This window comes from Anomaloglossus baeobatrachus, chromosome 11 (genome assembly GCF_048569485.1).
Source record: "Anomaloglossus baeobatrachus isolate aAnoBae1 chromosome 11, aAnoBae1.hap1, whole genome shotgun sequence".
Classification (NCBI taxonomy): domain Eukaryota; kingdom Metazoa; phylum Chordata; class Amphibia; order Anura; family Aromobatidae; genus Anomaloglossus; species Anomaloglossus baeobatrachus.
In genome coordinates this window covers 181,475,884-181,497,492 of record NC_134363.1, presented here as the reverse complement: position 1 = coordinate 181,497,492, position 21,609 = coordinate 181,475,884, and the positions used below count along the sequence as shown (strand labels likewise).

At 45.9% G+C, this 21,609-nt stretch overlaps 1 protein-coding gene across 1 annotated transcript in view; it reads right to left on the bottom strand.

The window, feature by feature from the left end:
- Positions 1-2,394: 2,394 nt before the first annotated feature.
- The window catches only part of DISP3 (dispatched RND transporter family member 3), a 117,995-nt gene continuing 98,780 nt past the window's right edge, over positions 2,395-21,609 (bottom strand). Inside the window, exons 14-21 of the mRNA XM_075329109.1 lie at positions 20,923-21,050; positions 16,220-16,392; positions 15,601-15,727; positions 15,187-15,332; positions 10,772-10,931; positions 9,832-9,945; positions 8,439-8,605; positions 2,395-6,057 (exon numbers count right to left, since the gene is read on the bottom strand). Of these exons, the coding sequence (XP_075185224.1) occupies positions 5,695-6,057; positions 8,439-8,605; positions 9,832-9,945; positions 10,772-10,931; positions 15,187-15,332; positions 15,601-15,727; positions 16,220-16,392; positions 20,923-21,050 (1,378 nt within the window). The 3' untranslated portion in view covers positions 2,395-5,694. The remainder of the gene's footprint in view (positions 6,058-8,438; positions 8,606-9,831; positions 9,946-10,771; positions 10,932-15,186; positions 15,333-15,600; positions 15,728-16,219; positions 16,393-20,922; positions 21,051-21,609) is intronic.

The following is a 21,609-nucleotide window of genomic DNA, read 5'->3' as shown; positions in this document are numbered from 1 at the left end:
ATGTACAAGAATATAACTACTATAATACTGCCCCTATGTACAAGAATATAACTACTATAATACTGCCCCCTATGTACAAGAATATAACTACTATAATACTGCCCCCTATGTACAAGAATATAACTACTATAATACTGCCCCTATGTACAAGAATATAACTACTATAATACTGCTCCTATGTACAAGAATAAAACTACTATAATACTGCCCCTATGTACAAGAATATAACTACTATAATAAAGCCCCTATGTACAAGAATATAACTACTATAATACTGCCCCTTTGTACAAGAATAAAACTACTATAATACTGCCCCTATGTACAAGAATATAACTACTATAATACTGCCTCCTATGTACAAGAATATAACTACTATAATACTGCCCCTATGTACAAGAATATAACTACTATAATACTGCCCCCTATGTACAAGAATATAACTACTATAATACTGCCCCCTATGTACAAGAATATAACTACTATAATACTGCCCCTATGTACAAGAATAAAACTACTATAATACTGCCCCTATGTACAAGAATAAAACTAGTATAATACTGCCCCTATGTACAAGAATATAACTACTATAATAAAGCCCCTATGTACAAGAATATAACTACTATAATACTGCCACTATGTACAAGAATATAACTACTATAATACTGCCCCCTATGTACAAGAATATAACTACTATAATACTGCCCCTATGTACAAGAATATAACTACTATAATACTGCCCCTATGTACAAGAATTTAACTACTATAATACTGCCCCTATGTACAAGAATATAACTACTATAATACTGGCCCTATGTGTAAGAATATAACTACTATAATACTGCCCCTATGTACAAGAATATAACTACCATAATACTGCCCCTATGTACAAGAATATAACTACTATAATACTGCACCCTATGTACAAGAATATAACTACTATAATACTGCCCTCTATGTACAAGAATATAACTACTATAATACTGCCCCTATGTACAAGAATTTAACTACTATAATACTGCCCTCTATGTACAAGAATATAACTACTATAATACTGCACCCTATGTACAAGAATATAACTACTATAATACTGCCCCTATGTACAAGAATATCACTACTATAATACTGCTCCTATGTACAAGAATATAACTACTATAATACTGCCCCTATGTACAAGAATATAACTACCATAATACTGCCCCTATGTACAAGAATATAACTACTATAATACTGCACCCTATGTACAAGAATATAACTACTATAATACTGCCCCTATGTACAAGAATATCACTACTATAATACTGCCCCCTATGTACAAGAATATAACTACTATAATACTGCCCCTATGTACAAGAATATAACTACTATAATACTGCCCCTATGTACAAGAATATCACTACTATAATACTGCCCCTATGTACAAGAATATAACTACTATAATACTGCCCCTATGTACAAGAATATAACTACTATAATACTGCCCCCTATGTACAAGAATATACCTACTATAATACTGCCCCCTATGTACAAGAATATAACTACTATAATACTGCCCCTATGTACAAGAATATAACTACTATAATACTGCCCCCTAGTTACAAGAATATAACTACTATAATACTGCCTTCTATGTATAAGAATATAACTACTATAATACTGCCCCTATGTACAAGAATATAACTACTATAATACTGCCCCTATGTACAAGAATATCACTACTATAATACTGCCCCTATGTACAAGAATATCACTATTATAATACTGCACCCTATGTACAAGAATATAACTACTATAATACTGCCCCTATGTACAAGAATATCACTACTATAATACTGCCCCCTATATACAAGAATATAACTACTATAATACTGCCCCTATGTACAAGAATATAACTACTATAATACTGCCCCTATGTACAAGAATATAACTACTATAATACTGCTCCTATGTACAAGAATATAACTACTATAATACTGCACCTATGTACAAGAATATAACTACTATAATACTGCCTCTATGTACAAGAATATAACTACTATAATACTGCTCCTATGTACAAGAATATACCTACTATAATACTGCCCCTATGTATAAGAATATAACTACTATAATACTGCCTTCTATGTATAAGAATATAACTACTATAATACTGCCCCTATGTACAGGAATATAACTGCTATAATACTGCCCCTATGTACAGGAATATAACTGCTATAATACTGCCCCATATCACTTGACTAACATTGTTTCCGTCTCCATTATTCTGTTATGCATTTTCTTCTTTTCTATAAACTTTGTCTCTAATCCTTCGGCTCTGGACGTTATACCTTGGCTCGGGAATCATTGCCAATGGGATCTTGGCAGCAGAGCGTCGTTAATTAGCCGTCAGTACACGGGTCTTTTCAGGTTTTGCTTTAATTGAACAAATTACAAACTGAAGAGTCCACAGTCTGTTCATTATCAAAACGATATTGGTTTTCCCAGTAAAGATTTAGAGCGGAGCCACAATTGTGCTTTATAACAAAGAGTCTGGATTATCGGTCACGGTGATGGCGGTTGTATCCATGCAACTCCTTTGCGGCTTTTTTCTAAAAAAGTTCACAACAAAACCTCCCTCATGGCCAATCTTCATTCCTGGCATCTTGTATCTCCAGCTTCTCAGTCAAGACTGGGACTTCATCTCTAATTGTGCCAGTGGAGAAAACAAAAACAAAGGAGCCGGACCATCTGCTTAGGAAATAACCGCGGCTCATTAGGAATTAATTTTGGGCAACGAACAATGTGATGTGTTAGACTTTGACAAACATTTGCCCCAATTATGAGAAATTCTCATTTTCGAGTCATCCTATGATCTTAGTCGTAAAAGCAATAACAAATGTAGAAATCAAAATGTCGTCCCCTTAGTTCTTGACTTCACAGTGAGGAAAGGTCTGGCAGATGTTCTCCTCTCCACCCTTTTCCATTACCCTTGGGTCCATTTCCCCACCCCTTACTCTTTATTCGGCACAGGTCTTGTTCTTCCCGGTGGATTCTCCTCTCCTTGCCTAATTGGCCTACCCGACCGGCCATTTTTAGAGTACCATAAGTCACTAAGAAAACTACAAAACCAGTTGGACAACTGGAAGAACCTTCTGAAGGTTGATATTTAGTTAGAAGTCATATAATAATTCTTTACTCTTGGGTGTATGGACACTTTAAGAAAACCGAGTGACAAAAAATATGACCCTCATTACTTTTCCCATAGATTCTAACAAGTTATAGCTACCCGGTTATACCGCCATGGACCCAATGTTCCTACATCAACGTCTAAATAGGAGAACTTGCCCTTTTAGACTATGGGAAAGGGTGTGGCCAACAGCGGGATGATGGGTATCTGCCGACCCACTGAGAACCCAACCCTGATCATTACGGGACAACTATAATTCGCCTCGGGTTTCATAAATAATTTGGATTCTCCTGAATCCCAATATTTTGTGATTCGCCTCTTACAAATTTCTAAAATGGCGGCTGATTTATAGTGGGCAAGGAAAGAGGTTATCCTGCAACCACCACCTCCTACGGTCCAGTAACAAATTACGCCAACCTCTTCTTTCCTCCGACACACAATGTCCTCCTCGGGCATCTTCACTCTTTCGAGTAGGTTTCTAACTTCACGACATGTGAGGTTTTGGCAAAGCCTACTCGATGCCCAAAAGGGATGTTGTCCACCAGAGGAAAAAAAAGAGACCGGACAGAGAAATAGATTTTTTCCATGCCTTATACCCTACGGTTATTATGCTCTGGGGTCTCCCAATAATTTGCATTGAAAAACTTCGGTGTAAATTGAATTTTCTAGTCAAATTAGAGAGATCTGCCAAACTCGAATTGAGGCAGATTCATTCATCACTGGTTCTTGTACATCATCCTGTAAGAAACAGACCCAAGTTATTTGTCTTGAGTCACCTCTGAAGGAGTTGTCTTCTGCTGGACCTTCAGGGCTTCTGACCACATCAAATTCTAAACCCAACATCCTCTAGTATTTATGGATTGCTGACATGGTCGGATGGCCCACCAATGCTGACCGGCCATTTTTAGAGCACCATATTTCACTAAGAAAACTACAAAACCAGTTGGACAACTGGAAGAACCTTCTGAAGGTTGATATTTAATTAGAAGTTATATTATGATTCTTTACTCTTGGGTGTATGGACTGAGTGACAAAAAATATGACCCTCATTACTTTTCCCGCAGATTCTAACAAGTTATATCTACCCGGTTATACCGCCATGGACCCAATGTTCCTACATCAACGTCTAAATAGGAGAACTTGCCCTTGAAGACTATGGAAAAGTGTGTGGCCAACAGCGGGATGCTGGGTATCTGCCGACCCACTGAGAACCCAACCCTGATCATTACGGGACAACTATAATTCGTCTTGGGTTTCATAAACAATTTGGATTCTCCTGAATCCCAATATTTTGCGATTCGCCTTTTACAAATTTGTAAAATGGCGACTGATTTATAGTGGGCCAGGAAAGAGGTTGTCCTGCAACCACCACTTCCTACGGTCCAGTAGCAGATTACGTCAACCTCTTATTTCCTCCGACACGCAATGTCCTCCTCAGGCACCTTCACTCTTTCAAGTAGGTTTCCAACGTCACGACATGTGAGGTTTTGGCAAAGCCTACTCGATGCCCAAAAAGGATGTTGTCCACCACAGGAAAAAAAAGAGACCGGACAGAGAAATATATTTTTTCCATGCCTTATACCCTACGGTTATTATGCTCTGGGGTCTCCCAATAATTTGCATTGAAAAACTTCGGTGTAAATTGAATTTTCTAGTCAAATTACAGAGATCTGCCAAACTCTAAGTGAGGCAGATTAATTCATCACTGGTTCTTATACATCATCCTGTAAGAAACAGACCCAAGTGATTTGTCTTGAGTCACCTCTGAAGGAGTTGTCTTCTGCTGGACCTTCAGGGCTTCTGACCACATCAAATTCTAAACCCAACATCCTCCAGTATTCATGGATTGTTAACATGGTCGGATGGCCCACCAATGCCTAAATCAGATGGAATTCAAGGACTAATATTTGGTGGTCTTCGTTTTGGGGAGAAATATGCCCTTTACTAAAGCCTACAGACTAACAGATGTCGTACTGGTAACAATTTTGTAAAAATTGTAAGAGTTTGTGCCAAAGTAAGGATATAAAAATCAGTAGTTGCACCGTAAAATGTGGGAAACCGGTTGTAGTATAGGTTATGCCCGGTTAGTCCTCTGTTGTGGGCATCAGGAAGCGGCCAACAAAAGGTTGGAATTTAAAACCCTTCCGGAGGGCACAAAAAGTTCACCCCTACAGCATTTGGGACAAGCCTTGGCCTGGACTGGGGTTATCAGGGATTTCTACTCAAGTCCCATAAGAATGGATGAATAAAACCATTTTCCAGACCTGTCGTAGTAAATAAGGCCACGAATGCTGCATGAGCATTAAAGAAATGTCCTTGTGTAGGGCGGTCCGTGTGCTTGCCCCGGGGGTCTGCATTGAAGTGTCGCCATGTCTGCTGTTGTATGCATCATCCAAGTAAAGAAAGAAGAAAAAAATAAAGTGCTTCTGTTGTAGAAGAAATCACACAGTGTTGCTGCTTCCGTCCACGGGTTACAATTTCCGCCAAAAATTTTGTTTATACAAAAAAAGTCTACAAAAAAAATGTTTGCCCTATGGCGGGGTCCCGTTGAGAAAAGGGATAGTTAACCCTGTTTTGAGCAGTACGATGTAAACAAGGACACTCCCAGCGGCGCAAAGGACGACCACCAGAGCCGCTTTAAGGAAAGAAGTTCTGCTCCTGACGAAGGTACTGGGCGCCATGACAGTCAACAGGGCTGTGCTCACGGCTAAAGTGTACACTATGGAAATGCCGGTGTTTAAAGCCACGATCTTTCCAAATTTGGCAAAAGGGGCGATGATGCAGAAGAAGAGAGGAATGGTGGCTATAACTGTTGTAATCGCGCTGGAGACAATGGCTACGCCAACATGGCGGACGGCTTCTCTCACCCTCCATTGACGACAAGCCAGCTGATCCTAAAAAGGGAAGAGAGATCGTGAATTCCGGTTTTAGCCAGGTATTGGTAGCCCCCCAAAAAATCTAAAAATTTACACAATGAGCTTGAAAGTTGTAGTTTCACAAAAAGTATATAAACAATACAAAAACATTTCTGCATTTGAATGAGCTCATGAATATCTTGGCCGAACCTTTACCAGGCCATTAATGGAGAAATTCCACATCGCGACGGTATATTGAACGCCTTGCTTTGAATTTCCGGACACAAATGACTTGTAATGCTGTGATGGACATTACAATCCCGACCCATTTACCGCACATGACAGGAATGTAAATTTCCTGAACGCTCGGAGTAATGCACTGAGACCGGCTCACACTGAGGCTTTGATCTACTGAAAGTCTGAAGCTGCAGGACGGCAGGCCGGCTGGAAAATTGCAGAATAAATCAGATTTCTATAGATTGGTTGGAGGTCTTTTAGTATGTATAATGAGAATTAATAAAAGATGTGGCGTGAGCTTGCCTTGAGCTGAAGGCTTAGTTAACAAAAATGTTTTTAGTAGATTGCAATAGGTTTATTTTCTATTATATATTGGTGTTAGAGTAATCAAAAAACCTACTCGTAGATAAGCTCCAGTTTGCATGTGTATATGAGGGTCAAAAGGGATAGCTGTCTGCCAAATAAGTGATCAGTCAATAGCTATCTACATTGTGTGGCTATCCATTATATACAGCGATCCACGATAGCCCTTATCTGGATTTTGGAGTATTAAAACATACATTAATTAGATGGAATGCCACAATATTATTGACATTGTGAGAATAAAACAGTTTGAGTTAATTGGGGTGGAGTTTGACCCCATTGCAGTTCCTAATTTCTTACTTATCCACTAAATATAGTGATCCAGGATAGCCCTTATCTAGATTTTGGAGTATCCCAATTGCTAAATTATACATTAATTAGATGGAGTGCCACCATATTATTGACATTCCAAGAATATAAGAGCTTGAGTTAACTGGGATGGAGTTTGACCCCATTGCAGTTCCTAATTTCTTACTTATTATTGGTCAGATTGATTTTTTTCACAGATACTCCGAAAAGCAGTTACCAGTCAGAAAATATTTAACCTAACTGATCCATGTTAGAAATTTCTAGTTGTTAAATCCCCCTTCCTCAGTGTTATTTACTACATTTGATGGCTGGTGTTTGGTTATCAACATATAATGTTTTTAGTAGATTGCAATAAGTTTATTTTCTATTATATGTTGATGTCGGAGTCATCAAAAAACTTAGTCGTAGATAAGCTCCAGTTTGCATGTGTATATGGGGGTCAGAAGGGATAGCTGTCTGCCAAATAAGTGATCAGTCATTAGTGATATACATTGTGTGGCCACCTGGAAACTACATTTCCACTATATACAGTGATGCAGGATAGTCTTTATCTGCATTTTGGAGTATCCCAATTTCTAAAACATACATTAATTAGATGGAGTGTCACCATATTATTGACATTCCAAGAATATAAGAGCTTGAGTTAACTGGGGTGGAGTTTGACCCCATTGCAGTTCCTAATTTTCTACTTATTCGTCAGATTGATTTTTTTCATAGATACTCTGAAAAACAGTTACCAGTCAGAAAATATTTAACCTAATTGATCCATGGTAGAAATTTCTAGTTGTTAAATCACCCTTCCTCGGTATTATTTAATACAATTGATGGCTGGTATTGGGTTATCAACATATAATGCTTTACAAGTATCCCATTATATTATGGGAATATTAATATGAAACTCTAACGCTAACCATGGACATTAGGTGTATGTTGGTCAAACCCACTTTAGAAAAAAGGACTGGTCATGTTGAAATCCAACTGTCCAATCCTTATCTCCTCTGACATCTCCAACTTGGTTAGATAAGAAACAGGCAGTTGGATTACAACATGCCCAATCCTTCATCATTGAGAGATAAGCGCAGGAGTGTTGGACAGAAGCTTAAACTTCGGTTCCCTTTGAGAACATATGCACAATGACTAAGCTCAGTGTCAATGGATATGGGAGCGTTAGTAGATCTAGTTTGGACGGTAGCTATCCAGTGCCCATTCTCAGTCTCAAAATACAAGCACATAACCTATGGCTAAACCCTTGGATGAGTGTGCAATCGTTATTAATTGGCAATGGGGAATAACCTGATATCAGACACATCTAGCAATTATTTATCTATAATGATTGGGCATGTTGAAATTCAATAGGCCTAATCCTACTTTTCCAATGATATTTGCCTTCTTTGGACATTGGGCACAGCTCCATACACTGCCAATGGGTTGTGCCGAAATTGGGAAACTTAGTTGTTTTGGTATCTAAGCACATATGCAGAAAACATGTCCTGAGCTAAGATTTTATTTACCTCCATGAGATGAAGAGGGAGATTTTCTCCTGCCAGAAGATATCCTTCCACCAAATGGACGCAATAGTCCACGGACGATCCCACGAGTATTGACAGAGAAATGGCCTCCACCGCTCCCATCTCCCATCCCAGCCAGTACATGATTGTCACCACGAGGCACACGACACCTAGGAGCGCACAGAACAAATCGTTACTCCACATCAGTTTTTACATAGGGCTGCCGGCGCCGGGCGGTGGTTTGCTGAGATTGTAGAGCCTCATGTCATGGACAACCCTAATGCCGCCATGACCGTTTCTATAAAGATAGTTGGAAGCACTCTTACATCTACAGCCGCCCAACTTCACCTCCTGGGAAGACTCCCTGAGCTTTCCCCATAATGATTAGGCAGAGTGCCAAAATCACTCTGCCCAATCATAGACCGAACTGTGAGGCTGTAAAGTTACAGCTCTGCAGGGCAGAGATAGAAAGCGGAGCCATGTCTTCTGCTACAAGCTGGACAATGCTAGACCCTCTTAATGGGGGAAAACCCTGGATGCTATATAGCATTAACCCTTCCTCCACCCTCAAACAGGTATCTTATTATTAACTATCTGCCCTAGACCACCAGGGAGCCGTACATTATCTGTCATAGGAAAGCGGTGATACTAGAATGACCCCCCCCACTGACCTTGACCACTAAGTATATGCATTGATTATTTCACTGCCCTAGACCACCAGGGATCATTACGTTAACCCCTTCACTCACTTCCTAACGTCACCCAGGATATTGCAATTTATCCCTTAACTTTCTTAGACCACCAGGTAAACTGTCATCACCCCTTTCTCTGCCCTAGACCACCAGGGATCATGACATTAACCCCTTCCCTTCCCAATTCCACCCAGGATATTGCAATTTATCCCTTAAGTTTCTTAGACCACCAGGTAAACTGTCATTGCCCTAGACCACCTGGACTATCGACATTAACATCTTAAGTGCCCAAGACCACCAGAGATGCCTGCATGTGACCTGCACCATACACGGTCCTCCTGGTTTCTTCTTCTGATTGCCGACACTATGGACGAGCGACACAAAGTGCTAATATAAGTGTAGTGAGAGGGCCGCACCGCGCTCCCATGAACGCAGAGCGCGAAGCACTAATGGCGCTGTAAATAAGGGTTTTCCGCGATCCGATCTACCTGTATGAGGAATATTTCTAATGAATATGTCGCTCGGCTCCAGCGGCTGCTGAACCTGATGGCCCCGAGTCCTCATTGTATCCGCAGATCATCGGCTTGCAATAAACCATGAAGCATCGACTGCCCGAGAACCAGAGCAATGACCCGACGAGGCTGATTACAGACAACGGCTATTATCCTGCAGATCAACCACATAAAGCAAATCATGGCTCCTACCGAAAATAGTGAGCAGCACCGGGATCAGGAGCAGGGCGTGTGTGGTGAAGATGGCCACCGCGGTCACACAGATGGCGAGAGAGAGGATCAGACCGTACAGGGCGCTCTGTACCCCTGAAAGATGGAACGGGAGAAACATTGTACAACACGGTCACCCTTCTGTGTGTACATCCTGCACTGATCCTATGTTACCTCCGGTATTATACTCCAGAGCTGCACTCACTATTCTGCTGGTGCAGTCACTGTGTACATACATTACTGATCCTGAGTTACCTCCTCTATTATACTCCAGAGCTGCACTCACTATTCTGCTGGTGCAGTCACTGTGTACATACATTACTGATCCTGAGTTACCTCCTCTATTATACTCCAGAGCTGCACTCACTATTCTGCTGGTGCAGTCACTGTGTACATACATTACTGATCCTGAGTTACCTCCTCTATTATACTCCAGAGCTGCACTCACTATTCTGCTGGTGCAGTCACTGTGTACATACATTACATTACTGATCCTGAGTTACCTCCTCTATTATACTCCAGAGCTGCACTCACTATTCTGCTGGTGCAGTCACTGTGTACATGCATTACATTACTGATTCTGAGTTACCTCCTGTATTATACTCCAGAGCTGCACTCACTATTCTGCTGGTGCAGTCACTGTGTACATACATTACATTACTGATCCTGAGTTACCTCCTGTATTATACTCTAGAGCTGCACTCACTATTCTGCTGGTGCAGTCACTGTGTACATTCACTGTGTGCAGTCATTGTGTACATACATTACATTACTGATCCTGAGTTACCTCCTGTATTATACTCCAGAGCTGTGCTCACTATTCTGCTGGTGGAGTCCCTCTCTTAGCTGGTTATAGAAGACAATATCCAGTAGTAAGGTTACAGTAAGTGCGCTCCACATGGAGGCAGTCCCCGCTACTTGCCTATGATCTCCATAAAGATCTGCTTCCAGTGCTCGCAGGTCTGGAACCCGTGGATCAGTGCGGAGTCTGCGGGGAGGCGCAGCAGCTGCTCTTGGAGGAACGACTCCCATTTCAAATAATCTTTATACGTCTGGAAGGAGGATTTACCCTTGTAGGTCGTCTGCGTGGAAGGATGGATAATGCATTATGCGGACGTGACGTTCTCACCTGCAGCCTGGTATATATATATACAGTCAGGACACGGGGATGCGATGTTCTCCGCTGTTACAGGGAGGCTGATGGTTCTCATGAAATCATAATAGCAAGATGAATAAGGCAAAAGCACAGGCCGTTCTGAGACGGCTCCGGGGGCGCAGCAAATACCGCCGTCAATTTAAAGAGGACGGCGCCCAAATATACAGTGAAGATCCTTCTAATAGAAGCCCAGAGTAAGAGGAGGACGGAGCGGTGGAGGGAGGTGTGAGCAGAGGTGAGGATAGAGGGATGGATGGAGCGGTGGAGGGAGGTGTGAGCAGAGGTGAGGATAGAGGATGGATGGAACGGTGGAGGGAGGTGTGAGCAGAGGTGAGGATAGAGGGATGGATGGAGCGGTGGAGGGAGGTGTGAGCAAAGGTGAGGATAGAGGGATGGATGGAGCGGTGGAGGGAGGTGTGAGCAGAGGTGAGGATAGAGGGATGGATGGAGCGGTGGAGGGAGGTGTGAGCAGAGGTGAGGATAGAGGGATGGATGGAGCGGTGGAGGGAGGTGTGAGCAGAGGTGAGGATAGAGGGATGGATGGAGCGGAGGAGGGAGGTGTGAGCAGAGGTGAGGATAGAGGAATGGATGGAGCGGTGGAGGGAGGTGTGAGCAGAGGTGAGGATAGAGGGATGGATGGAGCGGTGGAGGGAGGTGTGAGCAAAGGTGAGGATAGAGGGATGGATGGAGCGGTGGAGGGAGGTGTGAGCAAAGGTGAGGATAGAGGGATGGATGGAGCGGTGGAGGGAGGTGTGAGCAGAGGTGAGGATAGAGGGATGGATGGAGCGGTGGAGGGAGGTGTGAGCAGAGGTGAGGATAGAGGGATGGATGGAGCGGTGGAGGGAGGTGTGAGCAGAGGTGAGGATAGAGGGATGGATGGAGCGGAGGAGGGAGGTGTGAGCAGAGGTGAGGATAGAGGAATGGATGGAGCGGTGGAGGGAGGTGTGAGCAGAGGTGAGGATAGAGGGATGGATGGAGCGGTGGAGGGAGGTGTGAGCAAAGGTGAGGATAGAGGGATGGATGGAGCGGTGGAGGGAGGTGTGAGCAGAGGTGAGGATAGAGGGATGGATGGAGCGGTGGAGGGAGGTGTGAGCAGAGGTGAGGATAGAGGATGGATGGAACGGTGGAGGGAGGTGTGAGCAGAGGTGAGGATAGAGGGATGGATGGAGCGGTGGAGGGAGGTGTGAGCAAAGGTGAGGATAGAGGGATGGATGGAGCGGTGGAGGGAGGTGTGAGCAGAGGTGAGGATAGAGGGATGGATGGAGGAGCGGACCCAGGGGAGGATGAAGGGGAGGACAGAGGGATGGATGGAGTGGAGGACGAAGGTGTGAGCAAAGGTGAGGATAGAGCGATGGATGGAATGGAGGATGGAGGTGTGAGCAGAGGTGAGTATAGAGGGATGGAAGGAGGTGTGAGCAGAGGTGAGTATAGAGGGATAGAAGGAGGTGTGAGCAGAGGTGAGTATAGAGGGATAGAAGGAGGTGTGAGCAGAGGTGAGTATAGAGGGATGGAAGGAGGTGTGAGCAGAGGTGAGAATTGAGGGAAGGATGGAGTGGTGGAGGGAGGTGTGAGCAGAGGTGAGGATAGACGGATGGATGGAGCGGAGGAGGGAGGTGTGAGCAGAGGTGAGGATAGAGGAATGGATGGAGCGGAGGAGGGAGGTGTGAGCAGAGGTGAGGATAGAGGAATGGATGGAGCGGAGGAGGGAGGTGTGAGCAGAGGTGAGGATAGAGGGATGGATGGAGCGGAGGAGGGAGGTGTGAGCAGAGGTGAGGATAGAGGGATGGATGGAGCGGAGGAGGGAGGTGTGAGCAGAGGTGAGGATAGAGGAATGGATGGAGCGGAGGAGGGAGGTGTGAGCAGAGGTGAGGATAGAGGGATGGATGCAGCGGAGGAGGGAGGTGTGAGCAGAGGTGAGGATAGAGGGATGGATGCAGCGGAGGAGGGAGGTGTGAGCAGAGGTGAGGATAGAGGGATGGATGGAGCGGAGGAGGGAGGTGTGAGCAGAGGTGAGGATAGAGGGATGGATGCAGCGGAGGATGGAGGTGTGAGCAGAGGTGAGGATAGAGGGATGGATGGAGCGGAGGAGGGAGGTGTGAGCAGAGGTGAGGATAGAGGGATGGATGCAGCGGAGGATGGAGGTGTGAGCAGAGGTGAGAATTGAGGGAGGGATGGAGGAGCGGAGCCAGGGGAGGATAGAGGGATGGATAGAGGAGCGGACCCAGGTGAGCATAGAGGGATGGATGGAGGAGCGGACCCAGGGGAGGATGAAGGGGAGGACAGAGGAAGAGAAGGAGCAGAGGTCAGAGATAAGAGCAAAGGTGAGGATAGAGGGATGGATGGAGCGGAGGAGGGAGGTGTGAGCAGAGGTGAGGATAGAGGATGGATGGAGCGGAGGAGGGAGGTGTGAGCAGAGGTGAGGATAGAGGATGCATGGAGCGGAGGAGGGAGGTGTGAGCAGAGGTGAGGATAGAGGATGAATGGAGCGGTGGAGGGAGGTGTGAGCAGAGGTGAGGATAGAGGATGGATGGAGCGGTGGAGGGAGGTGTGAGCAGAGGTGAGGATAGAGGATGGATGGAGCGGTGGAGGGAGGTGTGAGCAAAGGTGAGGATAGAGGGATGGATGGAGCGGAGGAGGGAGGTGTGAGCAAAGGTGAGGATAGAGGGATGGATGGAGGAGCGGACCCAGGGGAGGATAGAGGGATGGATGGAGGAGCGGACCCAGGGGAGGATGGAGGGGAGGACATAGGAAGAGAAGGAGTGGAGGTCAGAGGTAAGAGCAAAGGTGAGGATAGAGGGATGGATGGAATGGAGGATGGAGGTGTGAGCAGAGGTGAGGACAGAGGGATTTACAGAGGAGTGGACAGAGAGATGGACAGAGCGCAAGATGGAGGTGAAAGCAAAGGTGAGGACTGAGATATGGATGGAAAGGAGGATTGAGGAGTGGATATAAGGGAGGACAGAGCAGATGACAGAGGGATGGATGGAGTGGAGGACAAAGGTGTGAGCAAAGGTGAGGACAGAGGGATGGATGGAGAAGCGGACATAGCAGAGGATGGCGGTGAGGACAGAGGGATGGATGAAATGGAGGATAGAAGTGTGAGCAGAGGTGAGGACAGAGTGATGGACAGACAAACAGACACAGGGGAGGATGGTGGGGAGGACAAGGGCCGAGGTGACAGCAAAGATGAGGACAGAGGGAGGGATTACGGTGGACAGAAGGCAGGATGGAGGAGTGGATGGAGCAGAGGACAGAGGTGAGAGAGAAGGTGAGGACAAAGGGATGAATGAATGCAAGGACAAAGAAGTGAACGGAGGAGAGGACGTAGTGGAGGACAGAGGAGTGGATGAAGTAGTGGACATAGGGGAGCACGGAGGAGTGGATGGAGGATGGAGGAGTGGACATAGGGGAGCACGGAGGAGTGGATGGAGGATGGAGGAGTGGACATAGGGGAGCACGGAGGAGTGGATGGAGGATGGAGGAGTGGACATAGGGGAGCACGGAGGAGTGGATGGAGGATGGAGGAGCGGACATAGGGGAGCACGGAGGAGTAGAGCAGCTCAGACGCCATATACCAGTCTACAATCTGTCACTGCAAAATAATGAATCCTAAAAGTTTTCAATTATTCTTCAAAAAGTTCTTTGTCTGTTTTCTCTGGGTCTGAGAGAGCTGGTGACACATAGTATAGTCCATACATCCCCCCCCCACACAGCAGTGTACACAGAGGACAGGGGGCGCTATAGTCACATGGACCCAGATTCTCTGCACAGGTTCTCATTACCATGTAACAAAGAAGAATGGGGCCGACCACCGGGGGCGGGTCCCAACTCTTGGGGGGGTCTTATAGCAGCCACATGGTCTCCCCACTGCGGTAACACCCAGCTTTACCAGACTCCTGTATGCCGCAACCACAGGGAGGCGCTGATTACCCCCAATGTTTGGAGGAGGAGGGCAGGTGGTGGCCATCCTGGTTGTCCCCCAGCTTTCTATACTATTAGTAATCACTGAACAGCACCCTACATTTTGGGAAGGTGCCTCTCATAGAGATTTCTTTTAGGAGGGGGCTCATTTGCATGCTTTTATTCCAAGGAGCATAGCAATAAATCTCTACACACAGCAGCCCCCCCCCCCCCCCCCCCCCGAAAAACTGAGAGCCCACAATAATATATTTTGTTCTTACAGATTCAAATGCCATAGAGATCCACTGGACCTTCCCGTCCTTCACACCCACGGCGCCATGGGAGAGCTGACCGGGGAGAAGGTTTGGCTCGGGGATGTTCTGGCATTCAGGGTGCAACATCTGAAGAAAGGAGGATATACTGTAACCTGGGGAGACAAATCATTTTGGGATATAGAGAATGAAACAAGCTGGTGAGATACGAGGTTTGCAGAATCTGACAGGGTCTTCTTATCAGGGGTCTCCTTTCCTCATTCGGAGGAAGGGTCAGAAAATTAGGGGAGACCTCACGAAGGCTCCTCATTAGTGCAGAATATACTGGCGGTCATATCATCGTGTCTGATTGAATATTGGGGGGGGCGAGGAAAGGTCTACAAGAGGCGATGCACCAGCCGTGACCCATGAGGACCTGCTCACCTGACGGGAGGCACTGCGCTCCGCCCGCCTTCACCAGATCTCGGTTACCGGCGATCACCTTGCATAGTCGGCACAGATTACCGATTTCTTTAAAGAGGTCAAACTTATCGTCGTAGATCACCCTGCCCTTTCACAAAAAAAACAAGAACAAGGCAGAAGAAAGACGTCAGGCAGGAGATGGTAGAGAAGTCACACTTAAAGGGGAGATGAAGACTAAATCACTGATCGACCCGGACAACCAATTCCATATAGAAAGTCCCGGAAACGTCAAAATACACTGAAGATTTGGGGTACAACCTACAAAGGAGCAGGTTAAGAGACCACCATTATAGGAGGATAGCGCTACCTCCAGACACCACTAGGGGGAGCTCACTGCATACATATATAAATCCAAATGCAGAGCTCCCCCTTGTGGTGGCTGAAGGCAGTGAGAATAATATTATTTATCAAGCTTTCCACAAATTTCCTGAGGACACAAACTCATCAGGACAAGCACGGAAAACCCTGACTTGTCTCCTGCACATCCCATAATACCCACTGGGCCACATGTAAACCTCTGGTGACAAAGTATCCAGAAACACATAGGAAATTGCAGCCTACAAACCACCATGTTTCCTACCAGTTCTCCCAGCACGTGATTATCTGGGACTCTTGTCCGGTTTACTCCGCGAATTCCGAAGACAACAAACACCATGGCCCCGGTGTCCACAAGGGGGCGCACTGCCGGCTTTCCACAGGCCGCGTTCAAGCACGGATTGAAGTTTAATGTTGGAGACAACTTCTTTGGCGCGGCTGAAACAACAACAGACACACGTGATTATTGTACATTGAGTATAGCGTAAGTCATAAAGTAAATATCAACTTTTAAGGATCAATTTTACCTTAAATAGGTAAAAAATTCTCCAAACCCCTAACATAGACATAGGGTAACATAATTAAATTCTATCTGCCAGCTGTCACCACTAGGGGGAGCTCCCAATATACAGAGATGCATTCTAAGATTCTGTCTGCAGCCACCACTAGAGGGAGCTCCCTGTATACAGAGATATATGATAAGATTCTGTCTGCAGCCACCACTAGGGGGAGCTCCCTGTATACAGAGATATATGATAAGATTCTGTCTGCAGCCACCACTAGGGGGAGCTCCCTGTATACAGAGATACATGATAAGATTCTGTCTGCAGTCACCACTAGGGGGAGCTCCCTATATACAGAGATACATGATAAGATCATGTCTGCAGTCACCACTAGGGGGAGCTCCCTGTATACAGAGATACATGATAAGATCCTGTCTGCAGTCACCACTAGAGGGAGCTCCCTGTATACAGAGAAATATGATAAGATTCTGTCTGCAGCCACCACTAGGGGGAGCTCCCTGTATACAGAGATATATGATAAGATTCTGTCTGCAGCCACCACTAGGGGGAGCTCCCTGTATACAGAGATACATGATAAGATCCTGTCTGCAGCCACCACTAGGGGGAGCTCCCTGTATACAGAGATACATGATAAGATTCTGTCTGCAGTCACCACTAGGGGGAGCTCCCTATATACAGAGATACATGATAAGATCCTGTCTGCAGTCACCACTAGGGGGAGCTCCCTATATACAGAGATACATGATAAGATTCTGTCTGCAGTCACCACTAGGGGGAGCTCCCTATATACAGAGATACATGATAAGATCCTGTCTGCAGCCACCACTAGGGGGAGCTCCCTGTATACAGAGATACATGATAAGATTCTGTCTGCAGTCACCACTAGGGGGAGCTCCCTATATACAGAGATACATGATAAGATCCTGTCTGCAGTCACCACTAGGGGGAGCTCCCTATATACAGAGATACATGATAAGATCCTGTCTGCAGTCACCACTAGGGGGAGCTCCCTGTATACAGAGATACATGATAAGATTCTGTCTGCAGTCACCACTAGGGGGCGCTCCCTGTATACAGAGATACATGATAAGATTCTGTCTGCAACCATCACTAGGGGGAGCTCCCTGTATACAGAGATACATGATAAGATCCTGTCTGCAGCCACCACTAGGGGGAGCTCCCTGTATACAGAGATACATGATAAGATCCTGTCTGCAGTCACCACTAGGGGGCGCTCCCTGTATACAGAGATACATGATAAGATTCTATCTGCAGCCACCACTAGGGGGAGCTCCCTATATACAGAGATACATGATAAGATCCTGTCTGCAGCCACCACTAGGGGGAGCTCCCTGTATACAGAGATATATGATAAGATCCTGTCTGCAGCCACCACTAGGGGGAGCTCCCTGTATACAGAGATACATGATAAGATCCTGTCTGCAGTCACCACTAGGGGGAGCTCCCTGTATACAGAGATACATGATAAGATCCTGTCTGCAGTCACCACTAGGGGGAGCTCCCTGTATACAGAGATATATGATAAGATTCTGTCTGCAGCCACCACTAGGGGGAGCTCCCTGTATACAGAGATATATGATAAGATTCTGTCTGCAGCCACCACTAGGGGGAGCTCCCTATATACAGACATACATGATAAGATACTGTCTGCAGCCACCACTAGGGGGAGCTCCCTATATACAGAAATACATGATAAGATCCTGTCTGCAGCCACCACTAGGGGGAGCTCCCTGTATACAGAGATACATGATAAGATTTTGTCTGCAGCCACCACTAGGGAGAGCTCCCTGTATACAGAGATACATGATAAGATCCTGTCTGCAGCCACCACTAGGGGGAGCTCCCTATATACAGAGATACATGATAAGATCCTGTCTGCAGTCACCACTAGAGGGAGCTCCCTGTATACAGAGATACATGATAAGATCCTGTCTGCAGCCACCACTAGGGGGAGCTCCCTGTATACAGAGATACATGATAAGATCCTGTCTGCAGTCACCACTAGGGGGAGCTCCCTGTATACAGAGATAAATGATAAGATCCTGTCTGCAGCCACCACTAGGGGGAGTTCCCTGTATACAGAGATACATGATAAGATCCTGTCTGCAGCCACCACTAGGGGGAGCTCCCTGTATACAGAGATATATGATAAGATTCTGTCTGCAGCCACCACTATGGGGAGCTCCCTATATACAGAGATACATGATAAGATCCTGTCTACAGTCACCACTATGGGGAGCTCCCTATATACAGAGATACATGATAAGATCCTGTCTGCAGTCACCACTAGGGGGAGCTCCCTGTATACAGAGATACATGATAAGATCATGTCTGCAGTCACCACTAGGGGGAGCTCCCTGTATACAGAGATACATGATAAGATCCTGTCTTCAGCCACCACTAGGGGGAGCTCCCTGTATACAGAGATACATGATAAGATCCTGTCTGCAGTCACCACTAGAGGGATCTCCCTGTATACAGAGATATATGATAAGATTCTGTCTGCAGCCACCACTAGGGGGAGCTCACTATATACAGAGATACATGATAAGATCCTGTCTGCAGCCTCCACTAGGGGGAGCTCCCTGTATACAGAGATATATGATAAGATTCTGTCTGCAGTCACCACTAGGGGGAGCTCCCTATATACAGAGATACATGATAAGATCCTGTCTGCAGTCACCACTAGGGGGAGCTCCCTGTATACAGAGATACATGATAAGATCCTGTCTACAGCCACCACTAGGGGGAGCTCCCTGTATACAGAAGATAAATGATAAGATCCTGTCTGCAGTCACCACTAGGGGGAGCTCCCTGTATACAGAGATACATGATAAGATCCTGTCTGCAGCCACCACTAGGGGGAGCTCCCTATATACAGAAATACATGAGAAGATCCTGTCTGCAGTCACCACTAGGGGGAGCTCCCTGTATACAGAGATACATGATAAGATCCTGTCTGCAGCCACCACTAGGGGGAGCTCCCTGTATACAGAGATACATGATAAGATCCTGTCTGCAGTCACCACTAGGGGGAGCTCCCTGTATACAGAGATACATGATAAGATCCTGTCTGCAGTCACCACTAGGGGGAGCTCCCTGTATACAGAGATACATGATAAGATCCTGTCTGCAGCCACCACTAGAGGGAGCTCCCTGTATACAGAGATACATGATAAGATCCTGTCTGCAGCCACCACTAGGGGGAGCTCCCTGTATACAGAGATACATGATAAGATCCTGTCTGCAGCCACCAGTAGGGGGAGCTCCCTATATACAGAGATACATGATAAGATCCTGTCTGCAGTCACCAGTAGGGGGAGCTCCCTATATACAGAAATACATGAGAAGATCCTGTCTGCAGTTACCACTAGGGGGAGCTCCCTGTATACAGAGATACATGATAAGATACTATCTGCAGCCACCACTAGGGGGAGCTCCCTATATACAGAGATACATGATAAGATCCTGTCTGCAGCCACCACTAGGGGGAGCTCCCTGTATACAGAGATACATGATAAGATCCTGTCTGCAGTCACCACTAGGGGGAGCTCCCTGTATACAGAGATACATGATAAGATCCTGTCTGCAGCCACCACTAGAGGGAGCTCCCTGTATACAGACATACATGATAAGATCCTGTCTGCAGCCACCACTAGGGGGAGCTCCCTGTATACAGAGATACATGATAAGATCCTGTCTGCAGTCACCACTAGGGGGAGCTCCCTGTATACAGAGATACATGATAAGATCCTGTCTGCAGTCACCACTAGGGGGAGCTCCCTGTATACAGAGATACATGATAAGATCCTGTCTGCAGCCACCACTAGGGGGAGCTCCCTGTATACAGAGATACATGATAAGATCCTGTCTGCAGCCACCAGTAGGGGGAGCTCCCTGTATACAGAGATACATGATAAGAGCCTGTCTGCAGTCACCACTAGGGGGAGCTCCCTGTATACAGAGATACATGATAAGATCCTGTCTGCAGTCACCAGTAGGGGGAGCTCCCTGTATACAGAGATACATGATAAGATCCTGTCTGCAGCCACCACTAGGGGGAGCTCCCTGTATACAGAGATACATGATAAGATCCTGTCTGCAGCCACCACTAGGGGGAGCTCCCTGTATACAGAGATACATGATAAGATTCTGTCTGCAGCCACCACTAGGGGGAGCTCCCTGTATACAGAGATACATGATAAGATTCTGTCTGCAGCCACCACTAGGGGGAGCTCCCTGTATACAGAGATACATGATAAGATCCTGTCTGCAGTCACCACTAGGGGGAGCTCCCTGTATACAGAGATATATGATAAGATCCTGTCTGTAGTCACCACTAGGGGGAGCTCCCTGTATACAGACATACATGATAAGATCCTGTCCCTACACAACCATCTATGACGACTGAGCCCAGACTTACCTTTCTCGGTGGGAACATAAAAAGCCCCCCGGTTGGACACGTCTGACCCCGATCCCGGGCACCCGGAGGCAGACGAGCAGACTCTGCCGTGTGTCGGGTTCTTATGCACCAACGTGAAAAATAGTTTTCTATAAATTAAGAAAAAAAAAAGTATCAAAGAGAATAAAGAACTGACGGGTCTTAAAGTGTCACTTTCCTCCCAAAATGTCAAAAAAAGAACCAAAACCTGGATCCAGCCCAAAGCTCAGCGGCCAGAGGTCCTGGCAGTGTAATACCTCTGCAGCGCCCCCACAGGTGAAATGAGGTATTACAGTGTGGCCACTCATATTACTCATATTACTATGCAGGACAGGGCATCTCCCCAGAGGAAGAGACGCTCTCTGTCCCTGCACTCTGCCCTCGCCAGGGGGTGGGGGTCCATTACTTTTGCAGCACATTGTGATTGTGTGACAGGAAACAAGGGAAACCTCGGATTTCTTTTTAATGTTAATGAAGTCACAGATGTTAAATTATCCGGAGCAGAACCTCTAATGGCGGCAGAGGCGGGAAAAGCGGATGCAGTAAAGTGTAAATAAATGTTTCATCAATCTAACATTGAAAATGCTGCTGCAAAGAGCAAAAAACACCAAAAACTGCAGAACAGCGGCACATTCACAGCAGCCGGCAGCACACCGCTAAAGGAGCCGC